Source organism: Schistocerca americana, chromosome 4, assembly GCF_021461395.2.
Source record: "Schistocerca americana isolate TAMUIC-IGC-003095 chromosome 4, iqSchAmer2.1, whole genome shotgun sequence".
Classification (NCBI taxonomy): domain Eukaryota; kingdom Metazoa; phylum Arthropoda; class Insecta; order Orthoptera; family Acrididae; genus Schistocerca; species Schistocerca americana.
Genome location: NC_060122.1, coordinates 666,765,582 through 666,786,284, shown reverse-complemented (window position 1 = coordinate 666,786,284; position 20,703 = coordinate 666,765,582). Strand labels below are relative to the sequence as shown.

The 20,703-nt window shown below is 41.0% G+C and overlaps 1 protein-coding gene across 1 annotated transcript in view; it reads left to right on the top strand.

Moving 5' to 3' along the window:
- LOC124614011 (cytoplasmic aconitate hydratase-like) overlaps positions 1-20,703 on the top strand; it is a 321,152-nt gene that overhangs the window by 131,093 nt on the left and 169,356 nt on the right. The window contains exons 7-9 of the mRNA XM_047142827.1: positions 10,330-10,460; positions 12,860-13,031; positions 15,104-15,321. Coding sequence (XP_046998783.1) covers positions 10,330-10,460; positions 12,860-13,031; positions 15,104-15,321 — 521 coding nt within the window. The remainder of the gene's footprint in view (positions 1-10,329; positions 10,461-12,859; positions 13,032-15,103; positions 15,322-20,703) is intronic.

Here is a 20,703-nt window from a genome sequence, read left to right as displayed (position 1 = left end):
AAGTAGAGAAGTAAAAAGACTATTGGTGTGTTGGTGGAATAGAGGGCTGTGTAGTACTGGAATGGGAACAGGGAAGGTGGATAGGTGGGTAAAGGACAATGAGTAAAGAAGGTTGAGGACAGGTGGTTCATGGGAATGTAGGATATGTTGTAGGGAGAGTTCCCACCTGCGCAATTCAGAAAAGTTGGTGTTGGCGAGAGGGATCCAGATGGCGTAGGCTGTGAAGCAGCCATTGAAATAAAGAATGTGTTGGACAGCTTGCTCAGCAACTGGGTGGCCCACTGTTTCTTAGCCACAGTTCATTTTGGTCATTCATGTAGAGAGATAGTTGGTTCTCATGCCCACACAGAACTTAGCAGAGTGGTTGCAGCTTAGCTTGTAGATCACATGTCTGGTTTCACAGGTAGCCCTGCCTTTGATGGGATAGGTGATGACAGTGACTGGACTGGAGTAGGTGGTGGTGGTGGTGGTGGTGGTGGTGGTGGTGGTGGTAGGATATATGGGACAGGGCTTGCATCTAGGTCTGTTACAGGAATATGAGCCATGAGGCAATGGGTTGGGAGCAGGGTTTGTGTAGGGATGGACAAGAATATTGTGTAGGTTTGGTCGGTGGTGGAATACCACTGGGAAGGATAGTGGGTGGACACTCATTTCAGGGCATGATGAGAGATAGTCGAAACCCTGGTGGAGGATGTGATTCAGTTGCTCCTGTCCTGGTTGGTGCTGAGTCGCGAGGTGAATGCTTCTCTGTGGCCAGACATTGGTTGAGCACTTACAAAAGTAGTTGAAGCAGCTTAACTGGTTAGCATTGGGATGACAGCGATAAGGCATTGCCATTTTACTGTATGGTATTGCCTGGTGTAGCAGGGAGCGCTGGTTGCTTCATGCAATTGTGTCTTAAGATATAAGTTTAGTTTCATTAGATGTGCATTAAAAAATGTAAATGAAGCAAAGCTACATCCATCTCTCTACTTAGTTTCTCTGTAAAGTTTTTGCTACATGTGTAAATAATTAAAAACTATGGTTTCTAGATATGCGTATGTTCCCCGCAATGCAGTCATTCTCATTGGATTCTAAGGCAACTATTCGGTTAAAAACATTTTTTTTATTTTTTTTATGTCCTATAGTTACACATCATTGCTTGGTAATGAACTGGTTTTCTTTTCGATGCTGCCACATTTATTGTGATATTTCAAAAATAAATAAACCACTGGGCATATTTTGAAAAGTTTCAATGAGGAATGTAGTTGCTGGACAGTTAACATTTGGTGCTTTTTAAGTCATACATTGCTGCATACAAAATATAGCTAACATTTTTTTTTGAAGGAGAGTGATACGTCTTTCCGTGATTGATAAAATGTTTGAGGTACATTGGAGGCTTCGAACAACAAGGTTGGCAGCTAAGTGCCACACGTGAGGCAAATGCCGCCTGGTATGGCCTGGTACACGAAGTGCAGATCTGTCGCACATTTCTCTTCCTTATGTGATGCTGATACAAGCCAAAACTAGAAATAAAGAAGTTTTTGAAATGGAAGGACAAGGAAAGTCATCAGCTGATGGTGGTGATGGGATATTTTTTCAATCTGTGCTCTCCCATTTCAGGAAAATTTCACATGCGTAAAAGAGACATGAAAACTAAATTCTTGTTACTTCTGAATAAGCAGCTGGACAGAACTGAAAAAGACAAGTTGATATTTTCCTTGTCGTGGAATTCTTTCATTTCTTCAAAAACATTGTTTACCTGTATACAGAGTTCAAACAATGGAAACTCCAAGTTGGAAAATCAACAATATTGGGAAAAGGATAGATTGCCACTCTCCATAAAGATGACCCTGTTGAGTTTCAGACAGTCACAATGAAAAGATTGTTACACATTCTAGCTTTTGGCCAGGCTGTGTTCAGCAAGGAAAACACAAGCAAATACATCTTGTGCATATATTATCACCAACATCAGCAACATTGACCAGAATGTGCACACACAGTTGTTGCTTCCTGTGTGTAGCACACCTGTAAAATATGAGATTGTTTTGCATTTAACGTAGTTAAGCAGATCAAGAAAACTGCATGTAAAATAATCACAGAATACTGAAAACCCATTGATACCATATTGGATAACCATTTAATTTAAAAATGTCTGTAGGAAAATTACAATGAAATTGATCTAGCTTCTTTTACTCTTAACAGCCAACATCTTGGTTTCATTGGGTAAGGGATATACAGAAAGGATGAAGAGTTAATGTACACAAATATCAGAAAGAGAGATACGGAAGGAGTGAAAGAAAATGGTTCATGCAATTACATTTAACACAAAAATGTAAGGTATAAAATGAATTCTCTCTCTGTGTTATGTGTGTCGGTATCTCTGAACGCCTGTAAAATGTTTTATGTTCAGATAATGCAAGTTGTGTGAAAGGTGGAGATAAAATAGCAATACATTGTTGACACTCTGAAGAAGCAAAGGAAACCAGAGGAGGATATTTTGAAAGTATTGATTAATCCCATTCGTTAATACTGTTTCCAAATATTGGAATGACTGAAGTAATTCAGAATGCAAAAACCAGTGGGTGGGTCTTTATAATTTTTTTATTTTTTAATGTAAATATCATACCACAGCTCCACACTTCAAAGGCCATTCTCTACATATGTGTGTATAAGCTGTACTGGCATAATAATTCTTGAAAATCTCATTGGGTTTTTGTCAATACATTACACCCATCAAAATTCTGTTGATTGAATTTTAAGTGCCTAGCTTTCTGTGACAGAAATCTTCTCTTAAGGTGCATTTAAGAAAACTATATTTTCCACTAATATTGATGTGTACTGCTGGTATTTGTCGATATATTGCTGAGAGGTTGCTGGTGTTGCCAACCAACCAAAGGTAGAGAAAATTTCATATTGCAGGGCAATATTTAATCTCCTACCTTCTATGTAAATGCTTCCTTCTTGTTGTCATCTTTGTTTCCTACTTTTCTCACCCACAATGGTGCAGTCAAGCATGTAAGTGGAAAAAAATTCACTTTTGTTCTAATTTTAAAAATTTGTGTGCATGCATCTAGCCACCTGTCTTGTCTAGTGTGTGTGTGTGTGTGTGTGTGTGTGTGTGTGTGTGTGTGTGTGTGTGTGTGTGTGTGTGTGTGTGTGTGTTTTTTTTGTGTGTGTGTGTGTTTTTTTTTGTGTGTGTGTGTGTGTTTTTTTTTGTGTGTGTGTGTGTGTGTGTGTGTGTGTGTGTGTGTGTGTGTGTGTGTGTGTGTGTGCAGCAGTGGAGAAGTGGACTAACAAGAGAACTATAAATTTCGTAAATTCAGTTAATCTTTGATCAGAGTTTTGGGATACAATCAATGTATACAAAAGGTCAGTTGTCAAGCTGTTGCTGATAAGGTCAGAAACACAGTCTCGTGAGCTGCTTTATGAGGATGGTTTGAAAAGTTCTCATAATCACCATGAGAGGTCAGTGCTAGCGCAACAAGTTGTTCATGTGATGGTCATTGGACTGTTGTCTTTAAACATGTGCCACGTCAGTGCTCTTGGAAGGGAGCTGCAGCGGTGACGTGGCTCTGTTGTTGTTTCTGCGTAGTGATTTCCGAAGATTGGGGGGGATGGGGGGAATAAAGATTTGAGTAGTGATTAAGTACTTCATAAAGAAAGGTATGAAAGCAAAGGACATTCATGCAGATTTCAAGAATACACTGGGGAATCTGCTTCTTCATATTCAACTGTTGCCACGCAGACAAATGAATTTAAATTTGGTCGGGAGAGCTTAGATGATGATGCGCATAGTGGTCGGCCAAGAAATCATTGCAAAAGTGCACAAAATAGTCGTGAAGGATCACAGATTGAAAGTGTGTGAAACTGCTCATGCTTGCCAGATGTCATTTGAAAGGGCATATCCTGTTTTAACTGAAGAATTAGATATGGAAAAAAATATCTGCAAGATGGATGCTGTGGCTCTTGGCACTGGATCAAAAATGCATGAGAATGGACATGGCAAAATTACATGAACTAAGTTATGAATTGTTGCCACACCCACCTTATTCACCTGATATGGCTCCATCAGATTTCCATCTCTTCCCAAAACTGAACATTTTTCTTGTTGGACGAAGATTCACTTCAAACAAAGAACTGATTGCTGGAGTTGACAGCTATTTTGCAGGCCTGGAGGAAACTCATTTTATAGATGCGATCAAGGCACTGCAACATTGTTGGACCAAGTGCATTAATTTAAAGGAGAATACGTTGAAAAATAAAAAAAATTCAGCAATGTAAGTACTTTTTTTGTATTCCATTCTGAGAAATTTTCAAACCACCCTCATATGTTTCTGTGTGCTGACTGGAAACCTGTGCCATTTCATCAGGATGGTGGTACAACAAAGTGTGTGGTGTCATTGCAATGAAACAAGATTAAATATTACTTCCTATATTCCTTGGAGTGAAATCTGCTGGATCTAGAGGCAGAATCAGGGCTGCCAAGCATCGCTGCATCAGTTCCAAGCACAAGCCGGTGACTGAGTGAGGCATGTTGCCCGCCAATTGGCACTTCCCATCAGTTGGTCTGCTACAAAAGACACCATAACATTGTACTGTATGTGTTTGGCTCACACACTGCCCTGAGAGCCCTCGGTTCCTCTCAGGTCTGCCTGTGTTGTCCCATCAGATGGAGAGCGATGTCGAATGTCGTGATGCCGTTGTGCCTTGAACTGGAACTGTGATGGTAGACTGTGGACTACGAGCAGTGGTGGCTTGAGTACTGGATGCTAGTTTGTATTTCTTTGTTTTCATATTTGTGGTCATCACATAGGGGAGCGAGAGTATGAACAGTATTGGAACAATCTCACACAGGATGTTATAAGATGACAATCAGAGAATGGAGTGCGAAGACGTAAATGCCATCAATCCTACTGATCAACTGCATCTAGGCTTGCGGGGTGGAGCATTTATAGCATTGAGGGGCCACTTTACTGTGTGATGTCATTTATAGTGACAGAATTGCTCATTATGAGTCATTGTCAGTCTTCAGTTTTGCTGTATTGGGTTAATGCATTTGTTTCACTATCACAACAGCTTTGTCAAACGTGTGATAGGTGTTGTAGCAACCTACTTAATACCTACTACATAATGTTATGAAAAAACAGAGGCAGGTGTTGATATCATAGTTTTTGTGACTGATTGATCGTTTCGAAATGTTTGTGTCTAGTGACTAGCTCGTGGTGATAGTTCCGTGCACTTGAGCAATGCCAGGCTGTAGGGCCCTAGAAGAATCTTCTCTCTTCCATTCCCTTGCTATCTTGGCTTTACAAGAATGTTCTCTCTCTCATTCCCTTGCTATTTTGGTGTGCAACAATATAAATAAAATGTACTCTTATTTCAGACTTACCATAGTGAAATACTTCAGTGTTATCAAAGCACTTCATACTTCATGTACCAAGAGGCTTATGTGTAGTGCACTCTGGTGGTACATTAAACTTCTGTACGAATCAAGAGTTGCTAAAAACTGAAGAGTGATTGCCAGTCAGGTTACAACTGGTTTACAGTTTCTTTTATTCTATTGGTTTCAGCCATCTTGGACCAATTGCTTTACAATATATTCGAAATTGTTTCTACATTTTGATAAAATTCCAGAAAAGATATGTATCAAGTATCAGTTCACGAGTTACATTTTTTTTTAAGCATTCCACTTACTTAAAACAGAGCATATATCCAAAAGTCTCTCTTTATTTCTCGTTTTATTCCTGGTATGATTTAAAAGCAGCAGACCTCCAGTCACTTCCACTAGCTCCTATCCTTGCATTTAGTGGCAGTACTGTGGCCTCTTCAACACTTCTAGTCCAAAAATGTATTACCCTAGACATTACCGGGCAATAGTGGCTGGTAAGGTTGTAGTATATTGGCTGCAATTTGTATTGCTGCTATGTTGCCATACAAAAACGTTGGGATATATTGTCAGCAATATGCAATTTTTATGACCCACATATGTGTACCTTTAAAGACTCAGAAATCTCTTGGTAACATAAAATTTAGTGACAGGTTTACACAAATTGCCTAAACTGCTTGGAAATCAGTCTCATTTCTCATGGGATTTTATAGTGTGTCTGTGAAGACTAAAATTAATCATCAATTTGAATTTAGACCTTGACTGCTGTTAGAATTTAGTAGTTTTGGACACTAAATGGTCAGGTCATTAGCACCGTTGCACAGAAAAAATAGGTGAAAAATCTAGTTAAAAATTAAAACAAACAGTACAATCATACATGATTTTAAAACACGACACTGGCATCAAGAGATTCTTGGAAGATCTTTCATAAAATTCAGATAAAACACCTGAAGTAATTGTATAAAATAGCAGCACAGATACTTTCAAAAAAGGGCCAGATTACTTATAAATGATTGGGTGATCAAAGAACTTCTGCAGTACACTAAAATCTCAAACCAAATGTTTTGGGAAAAGCCCTGATGATACACACAACCTTAAAAAACGAACCTCTCATCTTTGTCATCTAAAATAGAGGGCAGGTTCTGTGAGATATGTAGGTCTGCTCTCAGGTCATCATACAAAAAACACACAATTAAAAATCCAGTATTGAAAGCTGTGTTGCACATCTTTGACACACTCCTACCATAAGATGAAGCCACGTGTTAAGGGGAAACAACTTACTTATGGCCTTGGAAGAGCATCATTTTTGAAAGCGCATCATTTTTGAAAGTTGGTAAGCCACAGTCACACGAAAGGTTTCACTGACTGCATCTTGTTGCTCCTCGTACTAACACTTCATCTTCTGGGTCACATTGGTGATTGCCTGTCCACATTGGAACGAAACAGCTTGCAGGAAGTTGAGGGGAATAAGCCTTGTTGACAGGTTCCCTTCCCAGGTCATTATGTGCTCAGAAATCCAACAGAAATTTATTTCCTTTTCCTGCTTTTGAAAGATAAGAACGACATCTTAGACATCTGAACAATAGCAAAAAGGGTGCTTTGGGAATCTGAGCAAGTGAATTTCTTGTTATGATGTCTTCTCATCTGCCCCTTAGGATAGCAGACCATTCCATATAGTACACTGCTCCAGGAGTCCTATGCCAAGGATACATTCAGAGACCATGACAGAGCAGCCATCCTCATAAAGGACAAGGCTGCTAACATGGACGGGAAATCTAACCTCATGAGAGACAGTGCCTGCATCACATGGGACGTGCTAGTAAACATGATTTGCGAATGCAACCCTATAAAACATACATTTTTTTCCTTGTTTGTATTGTTGTCCTGTTGTTTTGTCTGTAGTGTACATGCTTAAACACTTCAATATCTATGAACATTTTAAAGACAAAAAGGAAAGTTCCGTTTCCAGTCAGTAAGGACATCAGCTTATAAAACTTCACAAAACTGGACACGCTCACTCCAGAGAGTGCACTTCTATTTAGATAACATCAAATTTTATGGAAATTATTTCTGTTAATTTAATAAGAAAGAACCACAGCTTTGTAGAAAACATGGATGTTAAAACAATCTCCAGAGTACCCATAGGAAATGTGATAGGATCATTACTTTTTGCATTGTACACAGATGAAAATGATCTAGCAGAAACTGTCAGGCACTCCCTAAGACTGTTTGCAGATGGCATAGTTGTCTATAAGAAAATAGCAAAATAGTCAGTAAATGTGCAGACAGGGATTTGAAGCCATGCTGACTTCAGACCTATGGCCAGCTGCACTAGGTTTCTTGGTTGAGCATGAGCATGAATATGATCGAGATGGTTCCACAAATCATTGATTCAGTTTAGTTACAAGGTCTTTGATTGGTGCGCGGGAGGGGGGGGGGGGGGGGGGGGGTTAACGTAAGCTCGTCCTTGTCCGCTTCGAACCGTACACATACACTGTGAGCTGTGGGGCACATTGCATTGTCCTGCTGGCAAAGGCCATTGTGCCTAAGAAAACCAAATTCCATTTAGGGATGGATATGGTCACCAATCATAAATGCGTAATTGTATTGATCCTGTGTCCCTTCTAGAATGATTAAAATGTTCTAAAGACCATAATGCTTGCTCCTCCAGCCTGGATCCTTCCAACAGTTGTTGCAGGCTGTTTGATTTCAAGTGATTCACACTGTATATTCCAATGGCCATGTATCTGATGGTGCATAAAATGTGATTTTTCTGAAGAGGACACCTGTCACCACGTAGTGTATGTCCAGTTCTGATATTTAGGTATAAATTCTAGTCTTCATCACCAATGAACAGCAGTTAACATGGTTGCATCAACCAGGCACATGCTGTAGAGGCCCCATCGAGGAGACACTGTTGGTAACCCCCTGGTTGATTTGGTTGATAGGTTGCACACCTGTTTTTCCATAAACATCTCCACAGTCATTGTTCACTCCTGTTGTCTATGGCCCATGGTGCACCAGTTGCCTCGGTGCACGTTTTGGATAGCACCATTTTGCTGTTCACAGTGTACTTTAACCACGGCAGTGTGTGAACCGTTTACAGAATTATCCATTTTGGAAGTGCTTCCACCCATGGCCTGAAAGCCTATCATCATGCCCTGTGTGAGATCAGATAAATTGTTTCATTTCTGCATTATGGCAACGACTGCACTGTTGCCTGTCTTCTTCCCCCCCCCCCCCCCCCCCCCCCCACCCCACCCCCTCCCTCACAGCTCCACGTCAAAGTTAGCTATCGTGCCCCATATGAGGACGACTTTAGATCTATCAGTGTAAACTCTAATAAAATTGGGTGGTAGTTCAGAACATTGTAAAATTTATTTTTAAAAAATATTGGGAAAATTCTTCCCGAAACCCATTCAATTCAAAAGATAACCTGGGTGTCTTCAGTAGCCAGACACTTCCCTATGCCACGTCTAGCTTTCAACCTTAATTCCATCCACATGTAATGTCTCAAGGCTCTCCTTTGCCCAGATCCCAAATGGCCTTGTTCTCTGCGACTAGGCAGTGGTTGCCAGTGCTGATGACTTTGAAACAGACAGAACCCAGAGTGCTTGGTGTACCTTGAGAAAATGTTGAATAGACAGTGGAGGCTCACCAGCCTGTGCACATAAGCTAGAAACCAAACCAGACTTATTGGATAAGCTAGAGTTGACAGTCTAACACTCATGGTGAACCACATCCATCATTTTGAAGTATAAAGGCCTTGCTGATCGATGTGTGTGGTATTCAAGCTGGGCTGTGTGAGGGATTTATAAAATTACAGCAGATGTGCCTTGTCTGCTTCTAAACACCTATGACTTACACACTCTACAATATCGTGATTTCAGGTCTTTGAGTGGCAGCCACATTTGTTGTTCATCAAAAGTGAGGGCCACCTATTTCACCTTTTCCTTAAAAGTGAGAATTGTATCCTCCAGATTTAAAACAAGTAAATTAAAAAAAGGGAGTAACAGCAATTAGAATCAACAATTTTCTCCAAAGAGAACTTGAAACCCGTGGTGTTAGCCCATTCTACAACTGGCTGATTGTCAAATGCAGTTGTCGAGTAGCTGTTTGCAGGGCTGGAGAATGTACAGGAGCTGGAGAAGGCATCTACGAATAAGCAACACTATCCAGAAGTCCATTTCTCCAAGTAGTATCGTAGGCATTTTCCAAGTTCAAGAATACACTGATCAGGTATTACATACAAAGGAAAGAGTTTTGAATTGCTGCTTCTAGCCAGGTCAACAGCAATCCTAAGCTATCTACATCAGGAGGTGCAACACCATAGTAATCATGTTTCAACATGTGATTTAATTGATAGTTCTTCCAGATATGTAGAATTTGAAAGAGACATTAACTTTTGGAATATATTACCAAAATCAGATTAGAAACTGTTGAAGAGTTATCTTCAGAGTAGTTGTAAAAACCATAAATTCATAGAGAAGCTTCACATTCTTAATCCTATTTTTACACCTACAAGGTGTAAGGACCAATTAGTGACAGAAGGAGATGTTGCATAAAGTGCTTTAAAGGTATTCAATACAAGGCGACTGCTTGAGTAGTCCTGGCTCGGGTGTCCACAGCTCGTGGTTTAGTGGCTAGCATTGCTGCCTTTGGATCACAGGGTCCCGGATTCGATTCCCTGCCAGATTGGGTTTTTCTGTGCCCGGGGCCTGGGTGTTGGTGTTGCCCTCAACAAATCATCATCATCATCCTAGCCCAGGCAGAAAGCCATATTCAGGCTACTTAGCTCAGGTAGACGCATTGTGCAATGACAACATAGTACTCAGCTCGGCATATAGGAAGAACATCTGAGCAGCCAAAGAATTTCTAGTAAGTTTAAGTTGTTTTGTCAATCACTGTGAAAAAATTATGGTCTACCATGTGTTCTAATTCACTTTAATTTGTTTCTACAGGTATTGAAGCTGAAGCAGTCATGCTGGGTCAAGCAATAACTATGTTGTTGCCCCAAGTGGTGGGTTACAAAATAGAAGGAAAGTTAAATCAGTATGCAACATCAACAGATTTGGTGTTGACTATAACAAAGGTTTGTCTACAATAAAGTTACCTTACTTGATCCAAAGTACTTTGAAATTAGCTTCAGAAGGTTATAAGATGTTCTTATTGACACCTTTTGGCTTTATACTTATGAGGGAAGATTGTTACCTCAAAGTTTAATAGCTAACAAAACAAAAAATCATGAATGAACTTAACAATCGGTGCCTGTTGCGTTATTCAGATTTACCACGCAAAGTTTATCCAGAAAGCAGGAAGTGCTAGTCCTGGACAAATTTTCATTTTTGTCATTTCGTTCTACAGCTGATGATAGTCCATATCTGCAGTTGCGACTAGATTTAATGTATTTTGTTATGGATTTAGTCACCGCAATGCCTATTCCTTTGGACAGGCCACACGTGTCCAAAGGAACTTTGCATTGTAAATCAAAATAAAACAGGCACTGCAATTATATTTATCCGCTGAAACCAAGCAAGTGACTTTAAAGTTAAAGGTCTTCTGTCTTCTTTATGGGAATATACATGGTGGATGTAAGAGAACAAGGAGTAGACACATCCTTGACAACATGTGGAAGTTTGAGTCTGGCCATGAGTAGTGCGTGGATAGCAAAGTCTTAAGGCAATCACTCGTGATAAGTGGGAAACTGGCACAAATTTTCATTGTCATCATTCCATTCTACACCTGATTGTTGTCCATGTTAGCAATTGTGAATACATTTAAGGTACTGAACTTACATCTTTTATCTACTTTTGTACATAGTCACCAATGTTCTCAACACATTTCTCCCATTGTGGTACCAGTTCCAGTATGCCATGTTCGTAGAAGTCCTTTTGGTTAGAGTGTAGCCATCTGCGAACTGCTGATATCCCTTCCACATCTGTCAGTGTTTGCCGGTCAGGAATTTCTTTGTGGAAGCACACAGATGAAAGTCTGATGGTGCAAGGTCTGGACTGTATGACAGATGCTGGAGCACCTACCGCAGAAAATTTGACAGTTTTCTCATGAAAAGAAGCATTGTCATTAAGAAGTTTGACACCATAAGCAGTGTTTGTTAGAAGGACATGACCCATCTTAAAGTTTCAATGGATTCTGCAGCATACACACTGGTCCCGTGTTCCTCAAAGTCCACCAGTAACATTACATGAATACGTTGAACAGTGTCACAAGCACTTTCCTAGCACATTGAGTCAGTTGGATTCTTTTCATACTGTGGAACCAGCACATTTCCACTCCATAGAGGGCTGCTCTGTTTCGAGCTTGTAGTGGTATGCCCACACTCGTCACCAGTGATGATTCGTTTTAGGAAGTCATGCCCTTCTGTGGCTTAATGCATTAAGTGATCCAAACTTATCATTCGCTGGCACTTGTAGTTGCCTGTCAGGTTCCTAGGCACCCAGTTTCACATGCTGGTCGTTCAAAATTGCTGTCTCAGCGGCTCTGGCATTCTGCGGGACTGCAACTGCTGCAGGCCACCTGGAACATGATGAAATAACTAAGATTTATGCAGCCCTCTTGGAAGAATCCGCACCACCTGGAGACATTGCAATGACCTATATAGTCATCCCCATACATGTCCTGTGAATTAATTTCACTCAGTTTATGCCAGTTGGCTCACAAATATTGAACTATGCTTCACTGCGCTTCAGAAATTGATGAGGGTAAACACCATATTTGTTTTGTAGTTTGGGCTTCTCACTAAAACTGCATGTGAAAACAAAATATTCTCCGTAGCACAAACTTGAAAGTACATTGTCATGAAATTTCAACATTCCAGCTGCAATACCAGAGACAAATAAATTATTGTGCATTACTTCCGATCCTCCCTGATATATGGGAAGAAGCCACTATTTCTTAAGCGTTCAAAACTTGTTGGTGAAACTACTCTACAGAAATCAATTGGTGGCAGAAACACGGCCAGTCAGGCTAACTCACTTCTGTAACATTGCTCACTGCCCACTGATTAGAGTATCATTTGAAAGACTTTCTACTCCTTAGTTACGTAAAAGTTCATCATTTGCTAACATACCCACCATTGGTCAGATCAAACCTATTGGCATTTCATTTTGCCCATAGGCGCTAGTCTCACAGCGTCGAGAAATAGCTTTAGAGTCCAGTTGTAAGGCATGAGTAGATAGTGCCATTTGTTGCACACCACCACCGCCACCACCACCACCACCACCACCACCACTACTACTACTACTACTACTACTACTACTACTAATAATAATAATAGTATAACTACTAAAAGGGGGGGGATGTAGCCATGACCAGGGTTCAAAGCCTATCATTGCAAACAGTTGAATTTTCACACATTCTTTGTTCATTTACTTTCTTAGTTTCCACTAAAAATTATTTATCTTTAGCTTCGTTGTTCAAAATTATTGTACATACTGGTGCTTTCTGTAGGTTTAAAGTATTTTTTTCTTACAGCACCTGAGGCAAATAGGAGTAGTCGGAAAGTTTGTAGAATTTTTTGGACCTGGTGTTAGTGAATTATCTGTTGCTGACCGTGCAACTATCAGCAATATGTGTCCAGAATATGGTGCCACTGTAGGATTTTTTCCTGTCGACAACATGAGCTTAGCCTACTTACAGCAAACAAGTAAGTAATTTAATAGTTTTTTAATTAATCACTGTAGTATGAAAGTATTGTAAGCCACTAGCTTTACATATAAGTGAATCAAAAATAGTAAATAGCTTAATCTCAATTTTGTAATACAGGAAATCCGCTATTTGGCATTGTTCAAAAAATAACTCATTGTATATTATTTTTTCTTACTGCTTACTGTTATCACGAAAATATGGAAAATGACCTAATTTGTAGTAGGTTCTCATCTTCAGTCTGAAGAATCATTTGATGCAGCTCACCATCCTACTCTATCCAGTGAAAGAACTTATCACTCTGTGATTATTGAAACCCACGTCTTATGAACCAGCTGATAGTACTCTTCTCTTTGCTTCCCCGCCCCCCCCCCCCTCCCCCACTTCGCTCCAATATTAAATAGGTGACTCCTTGTCTCTGAATGTGTCCTTTCATATATTTCCTCTTTCTATAATATTGCCTTAAAGTTCATTTCCCTGTGTAGCCTCTCCATATATTCATTCCACCTCTCAGCTCTACCTTCTTAGCTTAATACTGGTACTTCTGATATTCATACAGCTGCTTCCATTTTCTCCAAAATGCATCTTCAATTTTCCTGTAGCTGGTATCTATCTTTAGTTATATATGCTTCTGTATACCTACTTTTGCTCTCTAGCCATTCCAGCTGAGCCATTTTGTGCTTAGTGTAACTCATTTTTAGATATTTGTATTCTGTTTTGCCTGCTTCATTTGCAGCAGTTTTATTTTCTCCTTTCCTCAATTAAATTCAATATCTTCTGTGATATCCAAGGATTTCTATACCAGGCTTTGTCATTTTGTCTATTTGATTGTGTATTGCCTTCACTATTTAATTTTCCAAAGCCACCCCTTGATTTAGGAGATGACAGAATTCATAAATTTACATGGGAGGTTTGAAAAGTTCTAGGAAAAAAGTACTTACATCACTGAAACTTTTTTTTAATTTTTCACTGTATCTCCTTATAGATTAATGTACTTGGTCCAATGATGTTCCAGTGGCTTGATCCCATCTCGAAAATGAGTTTCCACCAGGCTTGCAAAATAGTTGTCAACTCCGGCAATCAATTCTTTGTTTGAAGTGAATCTTTGTCCACCCAGAAAAATTTTCAGCTTTGGTAAGAGATGGAAGTCTGACAGAGCCATATCAGGTGGGTAAGGTTGGTGTGACGACGTTCATACCTGAGTTCGTGTTTTTGCCATTCTCTCGCGTTTTTGATCCAGCATCAATAGTTGTGGCACCCATCTTGCAGATAATTTTTTCATATCTAATTCTTCAGTTAAAATGTGATGTACCCTTTTAGATGACACCTGGGAAGCATGAGCAATTTCACGTACTTTGTCGGCAATCCTCCATGACCATTTTGTGCACTTTTGCAATGATTTCTGGAGTAGTGACACATCTTGGCTGACCACTCTGCGGATCATCATTTAAGCTCCCCTTACCAAATTTAAATTCATTTGTCCATTTGGCAACAGTTGAATATGAAGGAGCAGAGGCCCCCCACCCCCAGTGTATTCTGGAAATTGACATGAATGTCCTTTGCTTTCATACCTTTCTTTATGAAGTACTTAATCACTGCTCAAATCTTTATTATTTTTTCCCCCTCCATCTTCGCAAATCACTATACAACAACAACAACAACAACAACGACAACAACAACAGAGCCATGTCACCACTGCAGCTCTCTTCCAAGAACACTGACATGGCACATGTTTACAGGCAACAGTCCCATGACTATCACGTGAACATCTTGTTGCAGTAACACTGACTCTCGTGGTGATTCCGAGAACTTTTCAAACCACCCTTGTATTTCTGTTGCTGCCTACTCCACTTCCCCACTCCTCCCTCCCCTACTTCTAATGAAGAAAACATTTTGGAAGCTAATGACTGATATGCCCGCTGACCTGTTGCAGTATTATAAATAATTTATCTAATTGGTTTTACTTCCATTATAGGCCTTAAGAGATAAAATATAACATAGCTTTCCTAGTAATTTACTAATTGTAATGCCATATATTGTGCTCTGCCATTACCTGCTTAACTATTTTTCCAGATCGCTCAGAGGAAAAAGTTAAAATTATTGAAGAGTATTTGAAGCGTGTGAAAATGTTTCGTAATTACTCTGACCCGTCCCAAGATCCTGTTTTCTCGGAGGTTGTGACTTTGGATTTGGGTACTGTAGTGTCTTCAGTTAGTGGACCAAAAAGGCCACATGACAGAGTGTCAGTGAGTGATATGCCATCAGACTTCCGCCAGTGTCTTACAAACAAGGTAAGAAAGAACTTTATCTTTCACGTAGGCAGTATTAACTAAAATAACAGCAACCTCTGCATAACTGCCAATAATTACTCATTAATAATTTGGCGTCAACTGTAAATATGCATTGTAGGAATGACATGTAACATCTTAAGCTTCTGTTTAATTTATCCTTTATTGTGTGACCAGTCATTTCTACAGTTTAAGAAAGCTGTGGATCACAATCAACAAAAAAATACTTCGTAAATATTCAGTTACGGGGAGGGGGGAGGGGGCAGTACTGGCACTTGCATTTAAATTCAGTCATTTAACACATTTTGGGAAGTATGTATGAAGTAAGATATAGGCATGAGTGTTGATGTGACACGGAGTAAAGAGAAACTGCTGAAATTACAAGCTTCTTCATATTTTTACTTAACATTTTGTAACTCTGGGATCTCATTCAGGGAAATATCTGATTAAACTTTTCCTGTACAATTGTACACAGGCTCCATCAAATAAACTGAACTTTCAGTTTTAGAATAGGATTCATTAACTTATTTCTGTTGCAAGTGTGTTGCTAATTTTCTCCTGCTCTACAAAAGAAATAAATTTCAACTACCTTTAATGTCTCTTCCCATTGTCTCCCACCAAGGTACCTTTATCTCAGCCTTAGGAGGGAATGTCCTGTAGAAAGTTAAGGTCATAGTGTACAGGTGTGATGGTATGGCCCACCATCTGAGAGATGAATCAGATGTTTGCACTTTGGGCATACGTCATCCCACTGTATCGGGGGCCCCACAATGTGGCAGCTGTGGACAATCATTCCACAAATCCTTGCGAACACTCACTTTTTTTTACAAATGTGCAGAACATCACCCTTCATCTTGCCAGTTCGCCCAATAGGAACAGAAGACTCAAGAGTACAAATATATTGACCATCTGGTGTTTGCTGAGACCCAGAAGCAATAGGAACATGCACATCCTGTGGATATGACTATTAGTCAGGCTAACATTGCAACCATTGGCTTCCTCCCCACTACCCCTACATTCCCCAAACCAGATCTCCCACATCTCTCCTCTCCTGTGGTTCCTGCAGTACATTCTTTGGGAATCGCTTTCTGCACCCGGCTGGAGAAGCATTTTTCTTTGGCATCTACTGGACTGGTTATAGGGCAACTCCTGGACCGGAGGCTCGACGCTAAACAATGGGTGAATGAGCCCCAGAGCTGTCTGCTCTTTTCCGTCCTCATGCTCAGTGTGGATAACCTTTTTAACAAACGGAGGAGGAGGAGGAGGAGGAGGAGGAGGAGGAAGATGATGATCCTGCAGCACCCCTGGATGTACCAGATCCCCATTGCAGTCTGATTCTGAAGCGATTTTTGTGGATGTGGTTGCATCCCCACTAGTTACAGACACTGATCCTGTGGCATAACCAGTCCTCCTGGCCAACAGTCACATGATCATTCAGTGGAATTCTAGTGGATACTACTGCCACCTGCTGGAACTACATCATATTATTTCCTCTTCTGCGGTTTGGATTGTTATCAAAGAAATGCACTTCGATGATGACCATTCTCCAATGCTCCATGGTTATTGTGCATTCTTTTGGAACCATGCTGGTCTCAAGAGGGCACCTGGAGAGTTCTGTACTTTTGTTCATACAAATGTCAGTGAATGGATTCCCTTTTGCAGCTCCTTGGAGGTAATAGTGGTGGGGGTGCAAACGACCTCAGCAATGCCCATTTGCAATGTTACCTACCTCTAAGCAAGCCACTTGTGTTGAATTGACCCCATAAATCTAATAACTGCTCCCCCCCCCCCCCCCCTCCATTTTCTCCTACTTGGGGACTTCAATGCACACTGCCCCCTGTGGTGGGAGTACCACTTAGCCTGTAAGGGGCTCGTAATTGACCAGTTTTTCACAGACCGTGATCTGTGCCTCCTAGTGATGGTTGTCCAACCCACTTCAGTGCTACCCATAGCACGTTTTCAGCTGTCTGACTGTCTCTTCCCGTAATTTTGTGGCAGCTACATTGGTCACTACATGATGACCTTTGTGACAGTGACCACTTTCCACTAAACCTGTCATTTCTTTGCCACTGCCGGTCATGCAGACTACCACATGGGGCACTTCAGAGGTGATTGGCCTTTATATTCCTGTGCTGTTACATTTGCTGCCTCTGTTGGATTGTATTTATGAGCCTGTCTGTGCAAGGCACCTCAGACAGTATCATCTGCTGCTGGAACTTCAATTCCCATTTCTACAGCCCCCCCCCCCCTCCCCCAAACTGTTGGCCTGTGCTGTGGTAGACCAAAGATGTTCAAATAGCTTTTTAGGGTCACCAATGAGCCTTGTAACAGTTCAGATGACATCCTTCGGAAACTAGTTTTATTGCTTTTAAGTGACTTCATGCTAAGGCTTGCTATCTAATCAGATGCAATAAGAAGGAATGCTGGGAGCACTTTGTCTCCTCACTGGGGACATGGGCCTCTTCACATCAGGTATGGGCAAAGCTCCATGGTGATTTGACCGCCAACAGTCAACAGCTGTTCTGGGTCTTGTTCTACAGGGTGGTCTTCATACCATTTCATTGGTTCTTGCAGACACCTTGCAACACCCTTGTAACAGCATCCTCTTCCTCTCCAGCTACCATTTACTGCAGAAGTGATAAGTTGAAGACATCCCCTTGTGTTTCTCACCCAGCTGAATCAGGATCTTGCCTTGTCCCACAACACAGCCAGAGACCTTTTTTCAATTTGCAATCAGATGATACTCTTCAGTTGTTTGCCCAATTCATAAGCCAGGCAAGAAGCCATCCTCTCTCAACAGTTACTGGCCAATTAGCATGACCAACATACTCTTTGATCTGCTTGAAATGATGGTTGCCTGCAGATTATGCTGTGTTCTCTAATCTTGAGGCCTTTTGCCCCCTTATCAGTGTGATTTCTGGAAGAGAGAATCCTCAACTGACTATTTGCTTAGATTGGCAGCAGTAATCTGACAAGCTTTATCTAAATGCCAACACCTTACCGCTAACTTTTTTGACCTTCACAATGCAAATGCAGCCACGTGATGTCATCACATTTTATGTTCCCTCAATGATGGGGCTTTTGAGGCCCTGTTACCAATTTTTTTACTGCTGGTTATTACGAGTTAGTCAGTGCTTCAATCGACTCCCAGTAGTTCCAAGAAAATGGCATTCCACAGGGCTTTGTGTGTTGAGTGTCTCTTCGTCATCACTGTCAATGGGCCAGTCACCTAAATTGGGCCTCTGGTCACCCCTGCTTTGTACATTACAATTTTTGTATTCAATACAGCTCCCACTCTGTAGCCTCTGCCGAACACCAGCTCCAATGTTGCTGAATGTCAGCGTCAAGGTGCCATCCAGCAGGCCTCTGCATGGGCTCTTTCCCATGGTTTCCAGTTCGCTCATACAAAGCTGTGGGTCATGCATTCCTGCTGTCATACTGTGGTGCACCCTGACCTATAACTTTTCTTAGGCATCCAGCACCTGGACATTATAGTGTAATCACATCTCTCTCAAGTCTTCTTGTTGATAAAGAGCTGACTTGGCTGCTCCACATTCATCAACTGAAGACTAGCTGCGTATGGGAGCTTAACACACTCTGCTCCCTTACTCCAACATCTTAGGGTGCAGATCATGCTACTATTACCTTATTTACCAGCCCTTGGTTTCATCCTGAATGTACTATGGTTGCTAGGTTTATGATTCAGCAGCTCCTTCATCTTTGAAACTGTTAGACTCAGTCCACCATCACGGCGAGCGTCTGGCCATTGGTCCTTTTCAGACCGGTCCTTGCCGAAGTGGGAATCTTCCCTCTTCAGATTTGACAGTGTTAGCTCTTTGTCTCCCGTGCATTCACCATTTGATAATTCCCTGATAATTCCCTGATCATCTATGTATACTATTGTTACTGCAGACAAGGCGTATCATTCTCTTGATACCTGCCCTTGGATGGGATTACCAGTTGGAAAGTGCCTCGCTTCCCTCTGCCAAAATCTCCCTTCCCCTCTCCTCTCCATGTTTTCTTGCACACACCCACTTGGATTGTGCATAGGTCACATACTAGGACCGATCTCTTCCAAGATCGTAAAGTCTTTGTGGCCCCATGACCGTTCACCATCTGTTACATTCTTTTCTTAAAGATTTCTAGGGTGCTACCATCTTTTACACCAGGGGATCAGATGTGGTATGCTTTTACACCTCCTGCCAGTATGGAGCGCCATTTGCTGCTGGAAACATGTAATGTGTTAACGGCATAGTGGTAGCTGTTAGGAGAGCCCTCAATTTTATTAAAGGAGCCTTGGTGGGAGGCCCACCTCCTTTTGGCCCCCTGTGCAGAGTATGGATTTCAGGACTTATTGCCTCTTATATTGGTGGACAATTCATGATGTTTGACATAGTTCTCAGTTTTCTTTGTGAAAGTTATTTTTGTTCTCAGTTATAAGGTTTTAATCTACCTCCAGAACAGGGGCAGGGTGGTTGGAGATGGGGCATCCACAGCTATATGCTAGGTCTAGGCATTCCTCAACCATACCTCATTGACCAGCCAGTTCTTTCCTTCGTCCTTTCTGCCGTACCCAATTTCTTTATGTACGTGTTGCTCTTGAATGGTGAACACTCTGGACTTTCAGATCAGGGTAGGACAGCTGTGACTGGGATGTTTCCTGTCACATTCAGACTCCTGGGGATGGCCACCTTCTGACTTCTCTATTTCTTTCACGTTGATTTCATTATTGATGATGCAAAAGATTTCCATTACATTTTTAGCCTTCTTGCAATATCTATTATGAATCTCCCGACTAGATTAGAAAATGTTCTCAGTAGGCATCTTGACCTCCAGATGCACCACTGTTGGATTGAGGGATTCTGGTTTGTTTTAGGGTGCAAGACTGAGGTCATAAGCACCCATGTTGTAACCTTAGAAAACTAATAAGTAAAAGTAGTTAAAAGTGACTACATCTTAAGCCCAATTGATGGAAGGAAATAGCTAAAAAGGACTTTCTCTTGGAGAAAGGTCGACAAAATACGCCATGGAGACATTGGAGGTCCTGAACCAGAGATTAAGTGTCCCTCGCCATTTTGCTACAACGGACGGAAAATAAAAGGCAGTTAACAGTCCACGCATCATTCACTAAAATGGCCAATAACTTGGACAACATACATACACTGGAATGTAAGCAGGTAAAAAAAAAAAAGAATTACACATTTGGTCAAGAAATGGCAAACCATTAAAGGTTGATGATGAGGAGGACAAAGTTACTAGTTAACAAATTGCAGTGGCTAAAAACACAGTTCCCAATACGTAACCTAGCTAAAATGATAATGGGATGAGAGGCCCGAAAAAGGTTGGCCAAGCTGCTGGGAGAAGTTTAATTCCCTGGAGCTGGTT